The 25,624-nt window shown below is 49.3% G+C and overlaps 1 protein-coding gene and 1 non-coding gene across 2 annotated transcripts in view; one reads left to right on the top strand and one right to left on the bottom strand.

Moving 5' to 3' along the window:
• LOC138541775 (bromodomain testis-specific protein-like) overlaps positions 1 to 25,624 on the bottom strand; it is a 651,829-nt gene that overhangs the window by 317,424 nt on the left and 308,781 nt on the right. The window contains exon 4 of the mRNA XM_069641784.1: positions 24,890 to 25,026. Within this exon, the coding sequence (XP_069497885.1) occupies positions 24,890 to 25,026 (137 nt within the window). The remainder of the gene's footprint in view (positions 1 to 24,889; positions 25,027 to 25,624) is intronic.
• LOC138565529 (U1 spliceosomal RNA) lies at positions 20,241 to 20,404 on the top strand. Its single transcript, XR_011301373.1, has one exon. It is a non-coding gene; the product is annotated as a U1 spliceosomal RNA (small nuclear RNA).

Here is a 25,624-nt window from a genome sequence, read left to right as displayed (position 1 = left end):
CGGAGAAGACGCAAAGCGAGCGCTCCAACGGAGGCAGGGCTTAAGTAGCTCCCTCTGCAACAGGTGTAGCATGCACTGCGATTTAACTATGGATTTAGCGGCGGCCATATTGAGTGTAAGGAAGGCAATGTAAGTGCAATGAGCCTATGGGTGCAATGCTAAGAGTGAGGCAAATGCCTTTTGCACCAGGCTTCAAGCCACTGCTGACCCACTGATTGACATGAAGTTCCTTGCCTCCCTAGTGTTTCTAACTTGGATCTGTATTCCTTTGCTGGGATCATGACAATTTGTATGAGTCTACCGGGAGAACATCGGGTCCCTACAGCCAGGTCCTTTATCGCCTGCTCGATTAACTCTAGCGTAAAGGGGAGTTCTAATAGTTCTCTTTCCTCTTGTTCCAGTTTGGGGAGCAGAAACGATGGCAAGTATTGCTCTAAATCAGTTAGTGATACCTGGTCTGAGTTTGCGTACAATGCTGCTGAGAATTCTAGGAAGACTATTAATCTCGCCAGACTCTGTGTGTACTGCCCCATCGCCTCCAACTATACTTTTAATTGGTTTGATGTTATATTCAGCTTTAATTAGATTGGCCAGGGTCCTGCTTGCCTTATTCCCCTCCCCGTATCTCCTGGCCCTCGTCGGGCGAGTAATGTATAGTATTTTCCTGTCTGCGAGACTCCAGTATTTCTCTAACTGTTCTTGTAATGGCATGAGAGTCTCCACTCCCGGTGTCAGTGAATTTGCATTTTCGAGGGAGCGTAGGCTAATTTCCATGTGGTTGAGTTCCGTTCTGATCGCCCGTAATGTACCATGAGCCTGTGACAATAAATTACCTTTTAGCCAGACCTTGAATGATTCCCATACATTGGCCACAGATCCCACTGATCCCATGTTGCGAGCAACGAAATCTGATTTCTAGCCTCAGGGTTTCTATGATAGCCCCATCCTGGAGCAATGTCAGTGGCATTCGCCACAGGCCTGGGGCTGTTCCAGGCCAGTCAAGCCCAGTTCCAGCAGAACCGGTGAGTGGTCCGATAGCATTCATGGGAGTATGGAGCACTCTTTTACATAGGGAATATACGCTGGGGAGCACAGCCAGTAGTCTGAGAACCTCCTGGGGTCATGCTCTCCTGAGCTAATTGATCACGGATTCTGCGCCTCTTGCAAGTGTCAGGCGTTATTAGGTGGAGCCGGAATGTTCTGCTCGATGAATGACGTGGCCTCTTCAGGGGATTCAAATAAATGAGCCCTGCCAGCGTGCTGCACACTGAGTTTAGCCGGGAACATCATGGCGTAGGGGATCTTCCTATCCCTGAGTGCTCTCTTGACTTGGTCATATGTGCGCCGGGCAGCCTGCACCCCACTGGAGAAGTCAGGATAAATGTGGATCCTGGCTGAATCATATGTCCAGGTGCCCTTTTCACATGACAGTTGGAGTATCAGATCTCAGTAATTGGGTTGGCGTGCGATAATGGTGCGCGGAGGAGCTCCTGACTTGGGCCGTGGAGCCAGAGATCTATGGGCCCTTTCCACAAGGAATTGCAGCGTAAACTGCGCATCCGGGAACATTGTGCGGAGTGCCTCCTCCAGGAAAATGTCCATTTACGTATATATGGACCTCTTGGCCATGCCCACCACCCGAATGTTATTGCGGCGTGACCTGGACTCTAGGTCATTGCATTATACCTGCACCGCTTTTAAGCTTTTTTTGATGTCCTCAATGTCTTTGACATGTGCGGTTGTCGTGTCCTCTAGCACACTCACCATGGTCTCCACCTCTGTGACTCTTGTGTTTCCCTTCTGCAGGTCAGCTCTTATGAAGACAATATTACTGCCTATGCCGTCGAGTTTGCTGTTAACAGCAGAGAAGACAGCCTGCAGTGCTGAAAAATATCAGTCCATATTTGATTCTGCATGGATCTGACTTGTCACTGGTGTGTTCTGTTGGGACCCCTCTGTTTCCTCCGTAGTGGTCAGATTAGTGTAGACATCCATGGGGCCCCTCTTGTTGCCTTTTGTGCCTCATGTCATGGCCTCGCCCGGTAGACCTGCTGGCGTTAAGGCTGACTGTTGTACGAGTCTGTCTGAGCTATTTGCCACTGCCCGGCCCACAGGGTGCATTGATCAGGGGCACTATATTGTTCTCACTCTTCACCTGCCCACAGGGCCTTGCCCCATTGTATTACTTGTAAGAGGTGGTTAATTATTATGGCAGGCACCCTCATGCAACTGTTAATGTGGTCCCAGATACCAAGCTTAAATATTAACAGTTTTTGCGACAAACCTGACCATTGGCACTGTGTTTTCCTGCTTTCACTTCCCTCCTGGGGCCTTGGTGGTGTAGGGTCTGCCCCCCCCGCTGTGCACTGGCAGCAGATTGATAATGTGACCTTTGTCCTAATGTATTGCCTGTTGCGCCCAGAGCTGCTGATCACAACGTTTCTCCGGTGAACCCACAGCAGCTTAGCCCTCGCTCACACGCTGCCGTTATAAGGGCCCACTCATTAATATGTGCTGGGGGTTAGTTATAAACGTGCTATTGAAGATCCGGAGCCCGCCGCGGTCCGCCGGCGGCTCCCAAGGGCACCAGATCCTCCTGTGTAGTACCGCCGCGGTGGCGGGCACTCGTTCTTTGCAGGCTGATTATTTTGTCAAGCCCTGTCCATCTCTCGCCGCCCGTACGCCTCCACCTGCTGGGTACGTTCGCCCCGACCCCAGTGTGCCTCCAGTTGTTCCGTGTCTCTGCGATCAGGGGGGTGAGGGGGAAATCACATACCTTCTGCTGTTGCTGCTACAGCCAAAGCGATTCCGACACCGGGACGGTGCCAATCACGGAGGCTACCGCAGGGAGATCGGGTAGCCCACCACTCTGCAGGACGGGACAGCTGCGTGTTGCAAACCCAACGGCTTGCCACCAGTTTCAGTGCGGGTCCCTCCGAATCAGGCGCGCAGCCCTGACACCATCTCCGGAGCCTCGCTCACGGTCAGACCGCTGCCTCGGGCGAACTGCGGCGCATTTTTCCCTCAATCCTTCTCAGCAGACGCAGGAGCTCATTACCTCTCATGGCATGCGTTCCTAATCTCCCGAGGCTCAGGGAATCCATAGGATAATGCTGACAGGATTTATTATGTGCGGAGCTCAAGCCTTAAGCGCCATCTTCGTTAGCGCACCACAGCGCCCTGCATAGCCAGTTTCTAACAATTGGCTGAAGACAGCACCTGGCCGGAAACTAGGAGAACCGCAGTGTTTTTACTGAGGACTGTCTCACGAGTTGAAGGATGCCCTGCAACAGCACCTTTTAGGACGTGTTTGGCTTGGTTTTACAGTTAGATGGCTGAATGGCAGGACAAGGGGTAAACAAGACACCTCCAGTACCACTTTGTGCGAGTAGCACTATTCTCCTGAACCCTGCATCTGAATTACACCTCTGCCCACGTGTACTCTTCCTTTGCCGGACAATTTATATTGTGTTTCCTGTTCATGGTTTATCCTCTGTACCAATCTGGGCTACAAACCTTACCATGATCCTGCTTTACCCTTTGGATGTGGTTGCTTGCACCTAGCTCACACTCCTTCCTTGTTTCTTTGCAGACAGAATTCTTATTGTTGTGGCATTTCCTTTTACTCAATCCTTCTGCACAAAGATATCATATGCAGGGAAGCAGTGATATTGAGGGAACTGCCCTCCTTGGACGAGAACCATACAGTGGTCATCATGGTCTGCAGTAGTCAAAGAAAGGGAGCTCAACATACCCGAGAATGGAAAAAGGTTTTAATGGACTAAGCACAACCATGCCGAGTAATTATATATATATATATATATATATATATATATAGAGAGAGAGAGAGAGAGAGAGAGAGAGAGAGAGATATCTATATCTATCTATGGTACCTATCACTTAAGCAAATCACAATAATTTATTATGACATTTTAATCGCCCTTCACTTTCATAGTTCTAGTGATCCCACATCAAAATAATCTATATGTGCATGTCATTACAGGTATGATCTAGAGTTATAAACGAAATGTAGTCCACAGACAATGAGATGTAGCATGTATAGACTAAGCCTAATTCAATGGATTTTTTTTTTGTTGCAATTTTAGCTTAGAAAGATGTATGATATACCATTCCATAGACGCAATGGTAAAAACTTTTTGCTCATGCCTACAGCCTAAACCGCTGGACACATTTTCACCAAATTTGCGGCACGATCAGCGGCTTGGTCCCGAAAGCGTGCTTTTTTCTAAATTTGGTGTAAACCCGTTCAGTAGTTTTCTTTAAAACAGGGTAAAATCAGGTAAAACAAAAATGTGTGATATCTGGGTTCGGTCCGCGGGCAACCGATTGGGCCATAGGGCGATGTGATTCTCGTGGATATCTGACGTGCCCACTGATTGGATGGTGAAAAGCGTGAAATGCGTCTGATTTTTGGAAACGCCGGCCAGGTTGGATTCGCGGACAGCCGCCGGTGTCCGCGGACATCGCAATAAAAACGTATAAAAAAAACACAACATTGCACTTTTCAAACTTATCAAACAATCTCTGGGGCAGTGAGGGGTGATTGGGATGGGATATGGTCGTAAGAAGCCAAAAAACAGGTGTTCTTCACCCTTGAAGTCCGCAAACAGTCCAGATGGTCATGTACAGTCCTGTGGACATCTGTGTCTATTTCTGCAATACAGGGTTGATGAAAAGCAGTTTTTGGGTGGTTTATAACTTTTGCGCCACTCAATGAAACTGCATGATTCTGAATGGTTTTGCAAAGTTTGGTGGGATTCTGTCAAGAGGGGGCAAAATTAGAGGGGGGGGTCCCAAAATATTGTAAAGGCTTATAAATGTGGTGCCATTTAACAAATCTACACAAAAGTTTGCTAAAACATCTTAGATCAAGATATAAATGTTTTTGTAAAGTTTGGTGGGATTTTGTCAAGAGGAGGGCTAAATTAGAAGGGGGGTCTCAACATTTTTAAATGGTTTATAACTTTGCTGCCGTTTGACAAATGTGGATAAAAGTTTCCAGAAAGATTATAGACCCAAACTTGAAAGTGTGTGACACGTCTCAATGGGTTTTATCAAGTGGGTGCTAAGTTATATGAATATTGTATGTACATACATTTTGACACTTTTGAAAAAAGAAAATATGGGCGGATTTCCAGAAAACACATGTAAGGAGCATTGGCAAGGACCTTAAAGCATGGTTTTGCAAATGTGCCCGTGTTTTATTTTTTGACAAGTGTCAATGTAGGTACAGAAAATAATGATATGCTTTTGGTGACTGAGGTATAGCCTGTGGCCATGGGCAGTGGCCAGATTGTCATGGCATAAGGTCATGGCCTGGACAATCTGGCTACTGGCCATGACCACAAGGGACGACAAATGGGGTTAAAGTGGCCATGTCCACCTGGGAACGGCTATGCAGTAAAGTTATTCGAAAGTGGGATAGGTTTGAAAGGGAAGAAAAAAAATTGTGCTTGTGGTAATATGGTCTTAGGGTTCTCTCTTTGCCTTCTGCAGGCTGCCATGGAAAGGGAAGAGGGTCTCTGTACAAAGCACTGCCTTCCCTTTCATGGTGGCCATCTTGGAAAAGGAGAACAGTCCTTTAATTTTCTTTAGCACCCCAGGTTACCACTTTGGGAACCCGGGGTGCTAGTGGTCTTCATCCCCCATTGCAGGGGCTGGAATGTGGGATAACAGTCTGCAGCCCTCATTATCCACCCTCGCTTCGAGTGGGCCGATAACTTGGGCTGCCGGGCCGTTATCCCCCCGTTCCAGTGCCTGGAACGGGAGCTGAACGCCACATTATTCCCATTAGCATAACACAAAATGCTAATGGAAATGTTGGAAAATCTTATTGAGTCTATGTACTTTACTGAGAAACGTAAAGTAGATGGAGTCGTAAGATTTTTTTTAAATTTCTTTTTAACTGTGAAAGGTGGTTCTTAAAGGAACCTTCCTTTTGTTGTTGTTTGATGTATTTTCATTTTTGTTGCAGGAGAAATTAGAACGTAAGGTGGAGAGGGAAATGAGGAAAGAGGCCCCAAGCACTAATATGGTGTTTCTCATGCTCCTTCATTACAGCTTCCAAAGCACTTTTAAATTGCTTCCCCCTGCAGAGTGCGGTGTTGCAGTATATATAGAGGACTGTTGTCTTCGAAAAATATGGATCAACAGCCTCTTATTGCTTGCAAGGTAGCTGCTGGGATTTTGTGTCCCACAGAAGTAGGTTGTGTGGTTACAGTTTTGGTTGAGGAAGATGAGGTGGAAGAAGACAGCCTACTACTTGCTAAGAAAGGAACAACCTTTCCGAGAGCATTGCAGTGGTTGGATTTGGTGTGCCGGTACATGGAGGTGGGTCCAGTAGGAGTACTGTTCAGGTAGTCTGTGACCGAGTACAAATCTGCACTCAGTGCATTTCACGTTGGCAGCTTTAGCCTTTGGTACATTCCCAACAGTGGTAAAGAACTGTGACCCATGAAATTCAATGAAAAAACGTTGTTAAATGGACGTTATGGTTGAAAGTAAAAGCGAAGAACCTCAGAAATTCGCAAGTTATGGTTAACTAAGCAACCATAACTCGCGCCACCACCGTGCACTGCTAAGACCAACACCCAGGACATCAATGCTGACATCACAAATGTCATTGATGACATCACATGTGAAATTAACTTTGATGAAAAGTCCCTACAAGGGGTTGTGTTTATGATGTTGGTTACAAGATGTCAGGGGTGATCGGGAGACCTATCATGAACTACTTAATCTATTAAAGAATGTACTAATCTAAACAACATTGGAGTGGTGTTGTTAATACAGGAACCAAATCATACATAAACATAGGAAATGGCTGCAGCATGCACCATAAAAGTACAACATTTATAATCTAGTAATTTTGGATAGTACAATAATGAATGCTACCGTATCATGTTAAACAAGTAATAACTAGCTAACAATTCAAGATTTACTACACACGTGTGCTAGTACAAACAATACATATGAAGATCCACAATGCATACAAATCGGAGGCACATACAGGGAAACTTAAGAAAGAAAGAAACAGCATCTTCAGAAAATGTTAATAACATTAAGATTTATCTTCATGTATACAAATGAATTGTATGTTTGCAGCCTGCTTATTGCCCCATGAATGTGTCATGACCCTCACCCCAGACCCCCACTGGCAAGTCCACTTGCCAGGTAGGATCAGGGCTTGGGGCTCCATTAAGGCCTTGAAGGCCTGGCACCCACTCCCAAGACTCTCTTGGAGCCAGTCCTGGCACCTCTGGCGCCAGACTCATACACTTTGAGTGAAAGAGGACTACTTTTTTCATTTGGACCTGCAGCTAACATGGAGGCACCCACATAGCTTGGTTCCTAGGAACTAAGCTATGCGGTATAGTGTTTTGGGTGTGGTGGCCTAGGGACTACTTTACCTGGACTACTTTGTTGAGGCTATTTAAACCACACCCAAGCAACAAAGCACACTTCGAGTTACTTTGCAAACTAACATGACGCTCACCATGTCCTGTGATACCCACGAGCCTGCGAGAAGCGAACCTGCAGAGGAGACAAAGGGACATCGTTAGCAGCATCTTACCTGCCATCTCCATCCTGTTATCCGCTCTGAGCTCCTGTGAACAGCTTCTTCTGGACACTGCATACCTTCCGGATCGAAAGACCTGAAAGAAGAAAGAAGAGGACAATATTAGAAAAGGCATACTCTGACATTGCTAAACTACAAACAGCACAAGAAGCTTACCTGGCTGGTCGTCTCCCGGCCGGCACCACTCCGGAGTTCCACACATGCTGGAGAAGCACCGCAACCTGTAAGGAAGGAAGAAAACAGGTTAGCAAAAGCAAGACAAGGCAGCACCGCGCATAGCGCTTACTCAATGCATTATAGCGCCCATCACGCGCCATCATTTATTGGAGGCCCAACTTGACCAGTTCGCCACGCTGAAGCTCCGCACACCTAGGGGAACAAAAATACATTAGACAAAGAAAGGCATGTAAGGATAACAACTCTATAAAGAACTGCTGCAATAAAACCTACCTAAGAGACACTTAAACGGGCATGCGCCAGTGAAGTAACTTGGTCGCACACGCCCACAGAAGACAACGCGCCCCTGCCAAGAAGGCAGGACCGAGAGCACGCCTAATTCCACAACAAGGTGAGGAGAGGGCCCAGAGGGGCTGAAGTCACACGGGGTGGTGGGAGGATACTTACCTCAGTTGGCCAGTCTTGAACCCAGCCCTCCTGTATTTCCAGGCTGAACATCCTCCGTAGACAACATCCAGGGAAACTGGGGAGAAGATTACGGCAACCAAGCCCGTCTGAGTGGCGTCCCCGTGGAAACCAGGTGAGCGTAACAGATCGCAAAGCCTACCATAACTAATCCATCTGGGCGCCATGGAGACACCTGAAATCGACCAATTGGCTCAATTGTTAGGACAACTGCGTGTCGAAGTTCATTCTGCCAGGCAAGAGACTAATGCTCTCCGGAGGGACCTACTAGTAACCAAGGATCGCACTGAAGAGATCGGTAGGCAGTTCTTGCAATCACAGGCAGGACAGACTCCTCTGCCCGGAAACAACCCATTGGCACAAGACCCCACCTTATCATCCATTCCCCCCACTCCAGTACAAATCACGTTACTCAGAACAGTTCCCCTGGCACCACCAGAATGGTTCTCAGGCGACCCAAGGAAGTATGCAGCATTCATAAATCAGTGTCACCTTCACTTTCTGTGTAGGCCTGGAGCATTTCCAAACGACCAAGCTCAGGTAGGTTTTGTCATATCTGAGTGGTAGCTCAGTGGACTGGTCGGTGCCACTGATAACCCATGATGATCCTTTGTTACATGACTTTGGGGGGTTCCAGAGAGAAATGGAAAAACTTTTTGCTCGCCATACCCAAGAACAAGCAGTGGACAACGAATTCTTGTCACTCCCACAGGGTAATCAAGACTTGTTAACGTACATTGCCACCTTCAATAGACTGGTTGCCGAAGCCAGGTGGCCTGAAAACAAAAGAACCACATTATTTCATTGGGGCCTACGAGGTGAATTAAAGGATGTTCTAGCCCAGGTGGTTGACCCACCCAGAGACTGTACCGAATTCATCAATTTGGTCATGCAACTAGACCACCGATTGCAGGATTGAAAAGCAGATCAGTCTAGGACAGACACTTGGGCTGTGTATGTTCGACCAAGGGACAATGTATCCCGTGTGCCAGAAAACACTGTAGAACCCATGCAAATCGGAGGGATAAGGCCTCCATTAACAAAACAATAGCGAGATAAAGAAGACAACAACAACTCTGTTTGTACTGTGGAAAACCAGGACATTTCCTTAAGGACTGCCCAGTGAAGCCTCCAAGGAGAACAGTCGGGGCCACAGAGAAGGATAAGGTTAAGGAGTCGGAAAACTACCAAGCTCGGCAAACGTAGAGGTCAGTTTTTCGAGTGAGAAGAAAGAGCCACTGACCTCGCACTTTGCAATACCAGTGATCTTACTTTACCACCAATGGTCCTATAGGATGCGTGCCGCTGAGGCATACATAGACAGTGGAGCAGTTGGGAATTATATTGATCAAGAACTGGCAGCAGAGATGGGGCTTCCTTTATGTTGCAAGCTGACCACGGACAAGGTAACCACTGTGGATGGGACAGAAATCGCTTCCCGACCAGTAACCCAGTGTACAGCCGGGGTAAACTTGCTGTGCCAGGATGGACACCGGGAGTCCATTTCGTTTGATCTCATCAAGGCACCTCAGTTCCGGCTAATATTAGGGATGCCATGGTTAGTTGCTCACAATCCTCTGATAGACTGGTGTGCATTGAAATTAACCTTCCCTGGTGAGTGCTCCCCTGCCCGCTATTACCAAGAGCAGAAACCCGACTTCTGTACTCCCACGACTCCCAGAATGGCAGCATCAACACTGGGAGTAACTAATACCCTACCAAGTGAATAACACGATTTCCAGGATGTGTTCCAAAAGGACCAAGCAAACACATTACCGCTGCACAGGCCCTACGACTGCAAGATCGACCTCGTTCCAAGTGCACAAACCCCTTGTGGCAGAATCTATGCACTCACAAAACCAGAAAATCTCCACCTGAAATCCTATCTAGACCAATACAAGGCAAATGGATTTATCCACCTGTCTAAGTCCCCGGCAGCCAGTCCTTTGTTCTTCGTACCAAAGATAGAAGGGGACTTGAGGACCTGCATCGACTACCACGCACTAAACCAGATAATCGTGAAGAACCGCTACCCCTTGCCACTCATCCCTGAAATGCTAGACCAAGTCAAAGATGCCCAGATTTATACGAAATTGGACCTTCGAGGAGCATACCACCTGGTCCGAGTTAGAAGCGGAGATGAGTGGAAAACCGCCTTCCGTACCAAATACGGCTTGTACGAATACAAAGTCATACCCTTTGGGCTATTCACCGTTCCCGCGGCATTCCAATATTTAATGAATGATGTCCTGAGAGAATTAATTGATGTTTGCGCCTTGGTTTACATAGATGACATCTTAGTGTACTCGGCCTCGAAGCAAGACCATGTCAAGCGCGTTTGTTCTCTTCTTGCCACGCTCCGTCAACATCGCTTATACGCAAAGCTTGAGAACAAGTTACTCTCTTACCTGGTAAGGTTCTTTCGATGGGATGGTCCGGCGACGTATTCCATATCTTTGACAGTAATCACCACAGCTGTGCTGCTTCGGAGAATTTTCGGCATCTGTGTCCTACGTCGATGACATAGATGCGCCGTCCCCGAGGACCTCCTCCGACGGCCGACGTCACCCGATGTGATAAGTAGGATGCACGACGTCCGTAGCCTCAGTTGTAGTTTTTTGTCCCCCAGAACGTGTGACACCAGTCTTCTGCCAGTCAGACACCCAAGGCCTTGCGGAAACATAAGCTGCAATCGCATAAGAAATTCTGCAGCGGAGAAAGTAGGGAGGGAGCTCTATGGAATACGTTGTTGGACCATCCCATCGAAAGAACGTTACCAGGTAAGAGAGTAACTTGTTCTTCGAGGGGATTGGGTCCTCCGACGTATTCCATATCTTTGACAGACTCCCAAAGCAGTACCAAAGCAAGGAGGTGGGAAAAGAATTTAGAACACAAATTTAGCATGCCCAATCAAATTGCGGAATAAAGGACTGCCTTGCCAAAGGCCACATCCTGTCCTCGGATGGAATCGAGGGAGTAGTGACGTACAAAGTATGTACAGAAGCCCAGGAGGCTGCATCACAGATGTTACGAATAGGAACACCCCTCTGTAGGGCAGTAGATGCAGCCATACCCCTGGTAGAATGGGCCCGCAAGCCAGCCGGTGGGTCCTTACCCGCCAAGCGGTAACACTCAGATAGCCAAAATAATCCAACGAGACAAAGTCTGTTTCATCACAGCTTGTCCCAAACGCTTTCCAGCGTAACCAATGAAGAGTCGATCGTCCGCTCTGACCCGGGACATGTGTGAAATATAAAAGCTCAACGCTCTCCTAGGATCAAGCCTATGGAGCCTCTCCTCTTCCTTACCAGGATGCGGAGGAGGATAGAATGCTGGAAGAACAACCTTCTGGCCCAAATGAAATTTCGAAACCACCTTCGAAAGAAAGGAAGGACGAACTCGAAGGACAACCCTGTCCTTAAGAAACATAGTGAGGGGTGGCTTAACTGAAAGTGCCTGTAACTCACTCACTCTGCGAGCAGAAGTAACCGCAACCAAAAACACAGTTTTAAGAGTTAACAGTCTCAAAGGGCAAGAATGCAAAGGCTCAAACGGAGCACCCATAAGAAACTTAAGAACAAGGTTCAAATCCCAACCGGGCACCAGAAAAGGTGACGGAGGGAACACATTAGAGAGCCCTTTCAAAAACTGAGAAATTAAAGGAATCTTAAAATAGGAACATTCTTCAGACGAGCGCTTAAATATGGACAGCGCCGCCAGGTAACCTTTAATGGTACCCACTTGCAAGCCCCTGTGGGCCAAAGAAAGCAAAAAAGACAGAACCATGGGAATGTCACATGCAAAAGGATCCACATTCTTAACTCTGCACCAGTCGCAGAATTTACGCAAACGGTACATAGACTTTGTTGCCGGCTGTCTGGCCGAGAGCAACACCTTCAACACGTCTTCAGGGAGGTCCCAATCCTTATACCTCAACCTTTCAGAAGCCAAGCGTGAAGGTTGAGGGATCTGACCTCTGGATGGAGAACCTGACCCCCCCCTCCCATGAGAGCAGATCGTCTTGGTAGGGAAGACGACGTGGAGGGCAGATGGACAAGTCGAGAAGGTCCGGGTACCACGTCCCCCGGGCCCACACTGGAGCAATGAAGATCATCCAGGAACCGAACCTCCGTAACCTCTGCAGTACTTGCGGGGTGACGTGGACTGGAGGAAACGCGTACAGCAGTGGGAATGACCACTCCACCACGAACGCGGCTCCTAAGGCTCCTTTTGGAGAAAATTCCTGCGAGCAGAACCTTTTGCACTTCCGGTTGACACTGGAGGCGAAGAGATCCACTTGAGGGGTCCCCCAAAGGGCGAAGATCTCCAGGAGAATCTCCTGAGCCAGCTCCCACTCGTGAGAGATCGTGCTCTGCCTGCTCAGAGTGTCCGCCGTCTCGTTGTCATCTCCAGCCAGATGAACAGCCGAATTCGAAACATCCTGCTGGATGGCCCAGAACGCGAGCTGCATCGCCTCCCTGCACAGAGGAAGTGACCCTGCCCCCCCCTTTTTGTTGAGGTAGTGCATGGCCACTGTGTTGTCCGTCAGGATCAGGACACTCTTTCCTCGCACAGTCGGCAGAAAAGCCTTCAGTGCTAGCCTGACGGCCCTCATCTCCAACAGATTGATATGGAGTTTGGACTTCGACGGAGACCAACGACCGCTGACTGTCAACTCGTTGGCATGAGCTCACCATCCCGTGAGGGATGCGTCCGTCACAATCGTCACCTCCGGCCAGGGAAGCCAAAACGAAGCCCCCTTAATCAGATTGCCTTCGAACGGCCCACCACAGAAGGTCCTGGACGACCAAGGGCGGCACCTGAACAGGGTCCGACATCCTGCCGGAAGATTGCGACCACTGCCTCTTGAGTGCCTACTGCAAAGATCTCATCCGCAGACGAGCCTCTGGCACCAGAAGAATGCAGGATGCCATGAGGCCGAGCAACCTAAAGAACTCGAACGCCGGGATCGTCTGGGCAAGTTGAAACTTGTGCACCATCTGCTGAATGTGAGAAGCCCTCACCTGGGGAGTAAAAAACAGCCCCAGGGATGTGTCGAGCACTGCTCCGATGTACTGGAGCCGCTGTGTTGGCGTCAAATGGGACTTTTTTAAATTGAGGGAGAAGCCCAGCTTGTGAAGGGAGTGGCAGGTGATGGACAGATGATCCAGGACTTGCTCGGGAGAGCTGCCCCTGATCAACCAATCGTCCAGGTAGGGTTAGACGTGAATCCCCCCTTTCCTGAGATGCGCTGCCACCACCACCATGAGCTTGGTGAAAACCCTCAGGGCGGAGGTCAATCCGAATGGCAGGACCCGAAACTGAAGGTGCGAGTCGCCAACCGCGAACCTCAGGTACTTCTTGTGCTTGGGATGGATCGGCACATGGAAGTAAGCGTCCTTGAGGTCGAGAGACGCCAACCAGTCCTGAAGTTGAAGGACCTGGAGGACTTGAGAGAGAGTAACCATCTTGAACTTGTCCTTCCGGAGGAGTTTGTTCAAACCGCGCAAGTCCATGATGGGTTTCAATCCCCCATCTTTCTTTGAAATCAAAAAATAAGGGGAATACCATCCCTTGTTCCTCTCCGCTACAGGCACCAGTTCTATGGCGCCTTTCTCCAGCAGGGCTTGAATTTCCTGCGCAAGGAGCGGATCCAGACTCTTTAAAGAGAGGTTCCCAGGTGAATTGTCGTGAGGCCTCTGCCGAAAAGGAAGACAGCAGCCGTGGGTTATGATCTCCAGAACCCACACATCTGAATTAATGGCACACCACTCTACAAGATGCTGCGCCAGCCTTCCCCCAACCGGCGAACCATGGGACATGGCCTCATGAATGGTAGCGCCTGCGGCGTTGCCTGAGGAAAAGAGGCAACTGCCTGAGCGGCTTTGGCACCTCAAGTACCCTGTTTTCCACCTCTGGTAGTCCTACGGTGGCCTCTTTGACTGACCGCTCCTCTCGCTTTACTGAAGGATGAGTAATAACGAAAGTAACCTCCCCTCCAGTGTTGTCACCTAGGACGAAAAGGTGGAGGTTGTCGAACTGCAGCGCCCAACGACTTTGCTGCAGCTTTGGAGGTCTGCAACCTCTCAAGGCTCTCGTCAGCCTTGCTGCCAAAAAGATGTTCACCGTCAAAGGGCATGTTGAGGAGCCGGGACTGCACATCAGGAGCGAACCCCGACTTGCGCAACCACACAAACCTGCGTATTACGGTGCTCGCCGCCATGGACCGGCTGACACAATCTGCCATGTCCAAACCCGACTGAACGGCCTCACATATGGCATCCTTGCCATCCTGGACCATAGCAAGGAAACCATCCCGTTCGTCCCCTTCGGGACTATGTTCAGCCGTTAATGCAACACAGTTCCACAGTGTGTGTGTGAAACGAGACAAGGCACATACGGAGTTGGCTGCCTGAAGCGCCATACCCCCTGAAGAAAACACTTTCTTCGCCCAGCCATCAAAACGTTTGTCGTCCCTATCCAGAGGGATGGTAGGATACGATGCCTACTTTGCCGGGGCCATAGCCGCCTGTACCACCAAACTCTCCGGAGTTGGGTGCCTGAACAAGTAGCAGGGGTCGCTACTGGCTGGACGGTATTTTTGCGACAAAGACTTGCCCACTGCTGGGAGACTCTCCGCAGCAGTACAAGCCACCACCACCCTTCTCTGCAGAGCCATATGAAACGGCAGTACCGGGTCAGTGGCGGGACCAAGATCGAGGATGTCCGTAAGATCATCCTGAACAAACTCCCCTAGGGGAGCCGACCATCCCAAGTACTCGGAGACCTGAGACATAGGCGCCGGTATGAAGAATCGGCATGAGTGCCAGGCTGAGGTCTACAAAACTCCACCTCCGGAGAGGTGTCCAGTCCACTGGCATCATGCAGTGACTGCCTCAGGTCTTCAAATTGGCTATGGCCCGAGAGAAGCTCATCTGACAGCGTATCCGGAACCAAACCCTCATCAGAGCCCTCATCAACCTCTGAAATGTACTCCAGGCGGTGAGAGGGAGGCACCTGGGGACCAAAGCTATGCCTGACCTTAGCCAGAGCCTTTCTAGGGGCTTCCCCCCTGTGCCACGGGGCCCCTCTGACACCACCGCCTTGAAAGGCGTCGAGGGCGCCGATCGAATCAGCGCTGAGTGAATCGGCGTTGACGTCAGCCGCAGCGCCGCCAGCATCGACGGCGTTGACACAGGCCTCGAAGCCAGAGTTCCGAGCGTGTCCTTCGACGACCTAGGCGCCAACAGCGTCAACGACCCCCTCGGAGGCGGAGCCTCGAGAGAGGCCGTCGACGACCTCGGCGCCACAGGCGTCGACGTCTTCCTCGAAGACTGCACAGGATCACTCGGTCTCGAGCGAGTCGAGGACCGGGACCTGGAATGGGCATGGCAAGAACGGTTACCCTTGTCCGAGCGGGACCTCTACCGCCAACCGTGCCGACCACCTGAGCCCGAAGGCGTGCGAGCGGTGTCTCTCGACCGATCACGACCAACCCCACTCTGAGGCGCGGACGGACTGGTGCCGTGCGATTCGAGAATCGCTAAACATCCTCCTGAAGGAAGCCCATTCCTCCGGTGTCGCTTGCATGGTGGGATAAGCAACCCGCCGACAGGCGGAGTCCTCGGAAGAGGACGGGGAAGGTGACCGATGCCGGACCTCCGACGATGACGTGGAGAGTCGCCTCTCGAATCATCCGTCGAATGCCCCGCAGACCTCGACTTCCGGGGCTTAGACACCCTACCTACCGACAACTTCTTCTTGCGCTCCCGCAAGGCCTTGGCCATGAGCGACTGACAGTCGACACAGTCGTCCGTGTCGTGGGCCTCCCCGAGGCACCAGAGGCAGATGTCGTGCGAGTCCGTTACCGACATCTTGGACCCACAGTCCCCGCATTTTTTGAAGCCCGGACGAAGGTTGAAGACGAGGTAGACATCGTCACGAACAGGCTTTTTCACAAAACCAAACAGGTTCAAAGAACCGAGAAGATTACAACAGAAACTCCAAAGAGTCGAGGCGTACCGAGATTCACGAAGCGAACACGTTCGCAGAAAAAACGGAACTGTGGCTATGGGCGTCGTGCGTCCTACTTATCACATCGGGTGACGTCGGCCAACGGAGGAGGTCCTCGGGGACGGCGCATCAACGTCATCGACGTAGGACGCAGACGCCGAATATTTTCCGAAGCAGCACAGCTGTGGTGATTACTGTCAAAGATATGGAATATGTCAGAGGACCCAATCCCCTCAAAATGATTTTTTCATGTCACCGAAGTAGAATTCCTTGGTTTTATCCTCACTCCAGGAGACATCAGAATGGACGTACACAAGGTAGATGCCATTCTGAAATGGCCATCACGACGTCTCTGAAAGGGGTCCAAAGCATGTTGGGCTGTGCGAACTTCTACCGCCGGTTAATCCCAGACTTCTCTCAGATTGTACACCCGATCACAGTACTATTACGAAAAAACAACAAGAAGTTTGTTTGGACCAAAGAAGCGGAAAAAGCTTTTCAAGGACTCAAACAAAGATTCACTTCCGCTCCGATCCTGCAACACCCTTGTCCAGACCTCCCTTATGTCGTAGAAACTGATGCTTCCAGTATGGCAATGGGGGGATGCCCTTTCACAGAGAGACCCTGAAACAGGCCAGCTACATCCTGTGGCCTTCTGGTCGAGAAAGTTCTCACCTCTGCAGATCAATTATGCCATCACTGACAAAGAACTTCTGGCCATTTAATCCGCTTTTAAGGCCTGGCGACACTACCTCCTGGGGGCCAGACACACCATTACGGTAATCACGGACCACCGAAACCTGCAATATCTAAAAACAGCAAAGGCCAGTTCTCACACCAACTACAGTGGGCCCTTTTCTTCGCAGAATACTACTATGCAATCATGTTTCGACCAGGAATCCGTATGGGAAGGCTGATGCCTTATCCCGTAGGGGCATTGATGAAAAGCTGTATACAACTCCAGATCCAGTACCCATTATTCCTGAAGACAAACTCTTGGGTCTCACGGCAGCCTTGACACAAACCGAACTCTGAAACGAAATTCAACGAGTGATGAATTCCGACACCTTATTTGAATGGCATACTCTGGGAGAACAATACTCCATCAAGGACCAATTGCCCTTTTTTAGGGACCGTCTATACGTGCCCAAGAGGGAACTACAACAACAAATCATTTCAGGTTATCATGATTCACTGATTGAAGGTCACCCTGGAATCGCCAAAACCCTAGCAAAGGTGAAACAGAACTTTTGGTGGCCTACCTGGCGTAAGGACATCATCCAGTATATCCAGTCCTGCGGTATATGCGCACAAAATAAATCGTAACAACAAAAACCAGCCGGTCTCCTGCAACCATTGGACATTTCTCCTGCTCCATGGCACACCCTTTCCCTTGACTTCATCACTGACCTGCCTCCCAGTCAAGGGTTCAACACCATTCTAGTAGTCGTCGACTTGTTCTCGAAGATGACACACTTCATCAAGGGTCTCCCAGACGCATCCAGTTTAGCAAAAGTGTTCCTGGAAGGCATTGTTAAACTACATGGCTTCCCATCAGTTCTGGTCTCTGATCGAGGCAGCCAGTTTGTGTCCAACTTCTGGAGGAAATGTTGTGCAATGGCACAAATCGACTTCCGATTATCCACCAGTCACCATCCCCAAAGAGACGGCCAAACAGAAAGGACCAATCAAACTCTCAAGCAATACTTACGGTGCATGCTGCACCACGAGGAAAGGAATTGGAAGGACCTAGTATGGATAGCAGAATATGCTTATAACAATTCATTGCATTCTAGCACAGGACAAATGCCTTTTTACACCCTTTATGGCAGACACCCACGTACTTCCGAACTAGAACTTCCAGACAACTTGGAAATGCCAGCAGTGAAGGCTCTTCATGTAACCATCTCTCAGGCTTTTAAAAAGGCCAAAGAACATCTCACTCACGCCAAGGACAGACAAAAGAAATTCGCTGATCAACATTGAAGAAGGGCTCCTGACTATCAAGTAGGAGACAAGGTTTGGTTAACAGCTAGATTTGTACCCATCAAGGGAACCCGGACCTTTCGTCCTCGATATTTAGGACCCTATTCCATCAAGGCAAACATCAACCCAGCAGTCGTCAAACTGGAATTACCACCTAATCTGCAAATCCACCCGGTATTCCATGTCTCAATCCTGAAACCGGTGCAATCCGGTACACGGGTTATGACCAATGTTCCCTGTAAGGTGCGCGCCTGTGCGGCCGCGCACCTTTTGATTGTGAGCCGCGCATAGTGCTTATTTTGCCGCGCACTGCAATCATCATTTTGTGATTTTTTTTTTTTTTTTTTCCCCAGCCCGCGGCCAGGAAGTCAAGTCGGACTCCTGGGGTGAAATGATTATTTATTTATTTTTATTTTTTTCATCCCGCGGCCGGGAAGTCAAGTCAGACTCCTGGGGGCTGGGCCGCCTGGGGCTGGGTTGGGCAGGGCAGGAGCCAGGAGGCACTCTGCAGTGTCTGCACACAATTCATCATCATAGCAAGTTAACACTAGATGTTGTTACCTTGCTTTGATGATTGCATCATGCATGCATCATAACTTATGATGCATGCAGATGCATGTGTAGCAAGCAGGCAGCATCATTCAAAATGGTGGGCGGGCCACCGGCGGCCGTGGGGGGCCGGTGCCGTGTGGTGCTCGGCCCGCGCTCTGCTCGGGCCGGCTGAGTTCAACGTTTACTTTGATCTGTGGAGGGAGGCGGCAGGCGGCTGAAGCAATTGCACACACTAAAGCAATTGTAACACCTGCCGCCTCCCTCCGAGTCCTGACCCTGGGGGGGCAGCCTGCCTGCAGGGCTGAGCTGGGGCCCAGTGACATTGCACACTAGTTGCTTCAACTTTGGAGGAAGTAACAACAAATTTGTTGTTGCACTTCTTTACAAAGTTGAAACAACTTCCACTTGTGCCTGGGGGAAGAACAAGCCAATGAAAATTCGTGTCCACCCAGACTCAGTGCCGCCAGGTCCATCACGGCGTGACGCACGTGACTGATGCTATTGGGCCTCTGACCCACCCTGGCCCTGGCCCTGGCTGGGCATGATTTATTGGGGTGCACCAGTGGACCTCAGTCACCAGTCACACCACCAGCCAGCCCAGTGCCCAGCCCACACACAGGACAGCCACACTGAGGAGGACCACCAGGCGAGGCGACGACGACCCAGGCCACAGTCAGCAGCCAACAGTCAGCCTGCCACTGTGCTACAAGGTAAGGAGGAGAGGACTCTCGTCTTATAAAAGGGTTTGGCAAAAAACGCTATGGTGTGTTTCCCCATGGACGTCACCCAGCCGCACCCTCCCCCCCCACCCATGTGCGCCCCATGCTATGAGGTGCCCCGGTAGTTCTTGAAGCCACCCTGCCTGTTTTCGCGCCCAGGCCCTCCAACCTGAAGAAGGCCCAGCCAGCAGCTCCTGGGGATTTATGGGGGGGGGGGGTCTGGCTACAGCAGCTCCTGGGGATTTATGAGGGAGGGGGGTCTGGCTACCGGCTGCCGCCGGCCCCGTCCAAGCACCGATTGGGCCTTGCCTTCACGGCGTTGCCGTGTCCTGATGGGGGGCACCCCACCCGAGACGCTCTATTTAAGCGGGGTGACCTGTCGGCTCAGGAGGGCCATGGACCCTCCTGGGGCTGACGGGCCAGTGGGCCCACTGCACCAGGCCTGCTCACTATCCGACTGTGCCTGCTGGCTGGCGGCCAGGTCCGAATTTATGCAAATCTCGGGCCGAGCAGGGCCTGATGGGAGAAATGAACTGTGCTACAATGTGCCTCTTCTGCTGGGCTCTGCCTGCCGGAGCTTCTCCCTGCCTGTGGGGCAGGCAGCTCTGCAGACGCTCAGGGCTTCTGGGAGGGCTGGGTCTGGGTCAGTGCCGGCCTTCTCACCCTCGCTTAGCGGGGCTTCCAGAACAGGCCCCGCCGCCCAACCCCTGCCCTCTTGCTCGCAACTCATACTTACCTGGCAGGGGAGCATCTGTGATCAGAAAGGCAGAGCTCCCCGGGTGAGGCTCATCCATTGCACATCGGATTTGCTGACTCCTGCGATGTCCCCAAATGCAGGGTACTCGACTGCATTATTTCTAGTAGTGGGGGACTGCGTTCGCGATATCCCCTGATTTATTGGTAAAAGAAAGAAAAAGTTTAGTGTGCGAGTCAGCTGGTTTACACACAGAGCCCCTGGTCTTGCAGCAGAGTTTCTTTTGCTGTAGTCAAGAGGGCCAGCCCCGAGCAGCTCAGGGGTCCAGCCCTGATGCATTGGTGAAAGAAAGAAAAAGTCACTGGGACCCTTATTGGCCCATGTGGGCCAGTTTGATGAGTTAATTTACTCTGCTGTGACTAGTAGTTTTGACTAGTGTTGCTGAATAAATATTCTTTAAAATGTACAATTTGCACGTCACTTTATCAAAAAGCTCCCCTGGGTACTACTCAAACAGTATCACAAAAGGAATGAAAAGCTATTTGCAAGTGCGAGCCACTTTTTCTTTGGTGCCTGAGACAATTACATGGCCCAGTCTGACCCCGGATGATGCTAGCCTTTGTTGCTGTGTGCAGTTCGGAAGCACCGACCCCACAGTGTCTTTGTTGAGGGCATAGGGGCATTGGTATCCCGAAAGGGACCAGGGCAGGGAGTGGACAGGTGGTGATGTTGTGTAAGTTGGCTGTAGAGGCGTTGTCTGGAGTGTTGTAATGTAACAGACACATGAACCCTCAATATGTTGAATTGGGCATATGTGTAGAAGAGATAGAGCCATCCCGTGCTTGCCACACGATTGTTCTCCACCCGACCTGGTGTGTGGAAGGTCAGTACTCCATGGTGCGACAAGTAAAAACCTTGTAGAATTAAATCCAGTTGCAAATAAATACACAGTGGGCCTCAAATGGGCAGAGTATTGTAGAATGAACACCTCTTTTCTCCACTGCTACACATATGGAGATCACATGATCTACAAGTTACGTTACAACAGACCTTATGTTTAAACACTGGCAGTCACATGACATTCACAAATGGCATTGGTGAGGTGAGTGGTGACAATCATCTGAGATTACATGATTACATGATTCAGTGCTTTTTATTTAACTGTCAGAGTGCAATGTCCATTCATATCCCGCCTTCTATTAAGCCGTCTTTGTCATTAATCATGTTCATGTACTGTTTATTTCATTAAACCAAGAGAAAGCATTTCCTTTATATTCCATACATTTAGTGAATGGAGAAGCTAATGCTGTGCCAATATTAATTTGTGAGGCAGAATCTGTGTTCCACTACAAGAACCCCTCTGTTCTTGTACCAACCCATCATAAAACGAAAGATCTTGGTTTAGAGATGTAAAAGGACACAATTTCAGAAGAGCTAAAGTCTTGGGAGGAGAATAGAGCACCCAATGTCCCTTGAAGTAGAGCTTGTTGTGCTGCAAATTCGCATTCCTCGCTTGCACACTGTGGAATCTGATCACTAAGCTTTGCTCACTGGTATGGCGCTGCGCCGCCGCTGCGCCGACGACCACCCCCGGTCTGGCAGCGCATCACTCAGTTGCGCACATGACTGAAAAACAGCCCGCACACAACTATTCTTTGGCGCACACAGCCCAAAAAAATTAGAGGGAACATTGGTTATGACACCACCAAAACCCATAATTGTTGACGGAGAACCAGAATGAATTTGAAGTCAAGGAAATCCTGGACTCTAAGTACAGTAGGTCCAAATTATACTATCTCGTCGGGAGCCCAGCGAGAACATCCATGCACCACGTCTGATCAAGAAGTTTCATCAGAACTTTCCAACTAAGCCTGGGCCGAACAGAAGGACCACCATGGGAGGGGCCTTAGGGGTGAGTGCTGTCACGACCCTCAACCCAGACCCCCACTTGCAAGTCCACTTGCCAGGTAGGCTCGGGGCTCCATTAAGGCCTTGAAGGCCTGGCACCCACTCCCAAGATTCTCTTGGAGCCAGTCCTAGCGCCTCTGGCGCCAGGCTCCTACACTTTGAAGAACATGAGTGAAAGGGGACTACTTTTTTCATTTGGGCCTGCAGCTAACATGGAGGCACCCACATAGCTTGGTTCCTAGGAACTAAGCTATGCGGTATAGTGTTTTGGGTGTGGTGGCCTAGGGACTACTTTACCTGGACTACTTTGTCGAGGCTATTTAAACCACACCCAAGCAACAAAGCACCCTTTGCGTTACTTTGCAAACTGCAACGTGATGCTCACCGTGTCCTGTGATACCCACGAGCCTCGGAGAAGCGAAGGGACATTGTTAGCAGCATCTTACCTGCAATCTCCATCCTGTTATCCGCTCTCAGCTCCAGTGAACTGCTTCTTCTGGACTCTGCATACCTTCCGGATCGAAAGACCTGAAAGAGGAAAGAACAGGACAATATTAGAAAAGGCATACTCTGACATTGATAAACTACAAACAGCACAAGAAGCTTACCTGGTTGGTCGCCTCCCGGCCAGCACCGCTCCGGAGTTCCACACACGCTGGAGAAGCACCGCGACCTGGAAGGAAGGAAAAAAACAGGTTAGCAAAAGCAAGACAAGGCAGCACCGCGCATAGCGCTTACTCGCCACATTATAGCGCCCATCACTCGCCATCATTTATCGGCGAGGCCCAACTTGACCAGTTCCCCACGCTGAAGCTCTGCACACCTAGGAGAACAAAAAGACATTATTAGACAAAGAAAGGCATGCAAGGATAACAACGCTATACAGAACTGCTGCAATAAGATCTACCTAAGAGACACTTAAACGGGCACACGCCAGTAAAGTAACTTGGTCGCACACACCCACAGAAGACAGCGCGCCCCTGCCAAGAAGGCAGGACGGAGAGCACGCCTAATTCCACAACAAGGTGAGGAGAGGGCCCAGAGGGGCTGAAGTCACACAGGGTGGTGGGAGGATACTTACCTCAGTTGGCCAGTCTTGAACCCAGCCCTCCTGTATTTCCAGGCTTAACCTCGTCCGTAGACAACATCCAGGGAAACTGGGGAGAAGATTACGGCAACCAACCCGGACTGAGTGGCGTCCCCGTGGATACTAGGTGAGCGTAACAGTGTGTGCACTATGCGCTGAGACCAAACCCTAAGGAAAGTACTTTTAGGTTAACGTCTAGATATATAGCACCTTTTGAATTTTTATATTCTGACTGTCCGTGAACAAAGCCACCTGGCCTAGATATGTCAGTGAACAAAACCAAGTGGCCCAGATATGTGATGTCATTGTTGATGTCCTGGGTGTTAGTCTCAGCAGTACATGGTGGTGGCGCGAGTTATGGTTGCTTAGCTTACCATAACTGCCAAATTTCTGAGGATTTTCGGTTTTACTTGTAACCATAACATCCCTTTAACAATGTTTTTTCATTGAATTTCATAGGTTTTTATTAGTGCAACTTAACCATAATGTCCCTTTCACAAATCTTTTCTATATATATATATATTAAATGCATTGTTAAAACAGGCAGTTATGTTGTGATATGATATGGTATTTATAACGCGCCTATACACAAGTGTTTCAAGGCGCGACGAGGCAAGGGAGGGGAACAAAGGGAGGACATACAACGATCCTACTAGGCCAGGTGTCATTCAGATCGCGCAATTACGTGGGAAGGGGGCAGGGACAGTGCAGTACATGGGAATAGATAAAACAATAAGTAAAGTAAAGCCCATCATGTGGCAAGTGCATGGGTAAGTGCAGACATCAGGTGCCAAGGGCTGGTAGGGGGACTGTAGGGATAAATAAACAGTCCCAAAGTGCCGGGGGTTGCCAGGTGGGCAGTGCAGGTGTGTGACGCTGGCAGGGGAGGGACCTGGGTCCGAGATCAGAGGTTGTCGAGGTAGCCGGTGCAGTTCCGGTAACACCCAGGAGGTCAGCAGAGGAGAGGAGGAGAAAAGGCAGAAGCAAAGAGAAAGGTTTTGGAGGTGCTTCCGGAACCGGAGATGGTTCTCCTGAAGTTTTAGGGAGGAAGGGAGGCTATTCCAGAGGGAGGCCCCAGCCGAAGAAAGATCTACCACCAACTCGTTGCTTAGAGAAGCGACCGACTCTGAGGGAGTTGGAGGCGGATGAGCGGAGAGCTCGAGAAGGGAGATATTTATGGAGAGAGAGTTGAAGGTATTGAGGCCCCAGAAGTCCTTGGGGCGAATACTTTTGGTGGAAGGAACCAAGCAACCTTGGTTTATCTTTCTCACGGTTATGTGTTGGACTGTTTTGTACTTTTCTCTGACATATACAGAGTTTTCAATGATACTGTTTGAAGTATATTTCTTGAGGAAAAATATTACAAGATATATTAAACAAAAAAGGGCTTCTAACCAGAAGAGAGAGAACTCCGCTTTGGAAATCTGAAAAATAATGTAAGATGCTATTGCACTGGACAAGTAATGGTGTAAGTAACATTCAGAAGCCTCAATATACAATTGGAGGGACATGTACAAGTTGTATAATGTTAAGGAAGCAATGGTGGGGAACAGAGTTCCAATATGGGACATATTTCACATGCCAATGTCAAATGATTCATTTTCATATGCTGTTACTATGCCAATCAATGTACACAATTTCAAATGAACTGACCAGAGAAATAGTTAAATGTTAAATACCATCCATACCTTTTTCGAAGTAACCTGATTATGAGGATCCAATATGTTTGTATCGCCAGCCTTATTAGCTTCCATAACAAGTGCTTCTGTCTGATGTCCATTATGTGTAAACTCTCCAACATCGATTTCATGGATAGGTTTTGAATCTACAATATAATTTTCTGATTTTTGGTGAACAGATCAAAACATGTTTCCCACATCAAAAACATGCATGGAAGTGCCTTGTGTTTTCACAATCTTTGACAGTTGGGCGATATTGCTCTGTTAATACAGCTTTTTCGCAGGCTTCTAGCATGACCACTTGTGTGAAATTCCTCAACATTCATATGTATATTCAAGAGTCTAATTCCATTTAACTTAAACTCATGGAATAGCACTTGTTCATGGATCTATATTCAATCATTGCAGCAGTTTCTTGTGTAGCAGATGCACACACACACAAATGATTGAAATCATACTAGAATTGGAGTGGAACATGTGATTATGGACAATAGAAAAGTTTTAGGATTGCTATAGAGATCTTGATAACAAGTCTCTTAATACTGATGATGTAATTATGTAAGCATTGCCAGCATTAATACATGTATGTCTTCAACAGTGATGTGATAAGGCAGAGTATAATATTTTCAAATGGAAGCTTTCTTCCCACAGATTCCTCATCTTCTGAAATGCAGTCCAAATGCAATCTTTTAGGAAGGTCCTCTAGCAACTGCATGGCACCATGCAGCTCTAAGATCAGTTTCA

The sequence above is a fragment of the Ambystoma mexicanum genome, chromosome 1q, assembly GCF_040938575.1.
Source record: "Ambystoma mexicanum isolate Mex_15411 chromosome 1q, UKY_AmexF1_1, whole genome shotgun sequence".
Taxonomy (NCBI): Eukaryota; Metazoa; Chordata; class Amphibia; order Caudata; family Ambystomatidae; genus Ambystoma; species Ambystoma mexicanum.
Note: the sequence above shows the minus strand (reverse complement) of the source record. Positions and strands in the feature narration are given on the sequence as shown.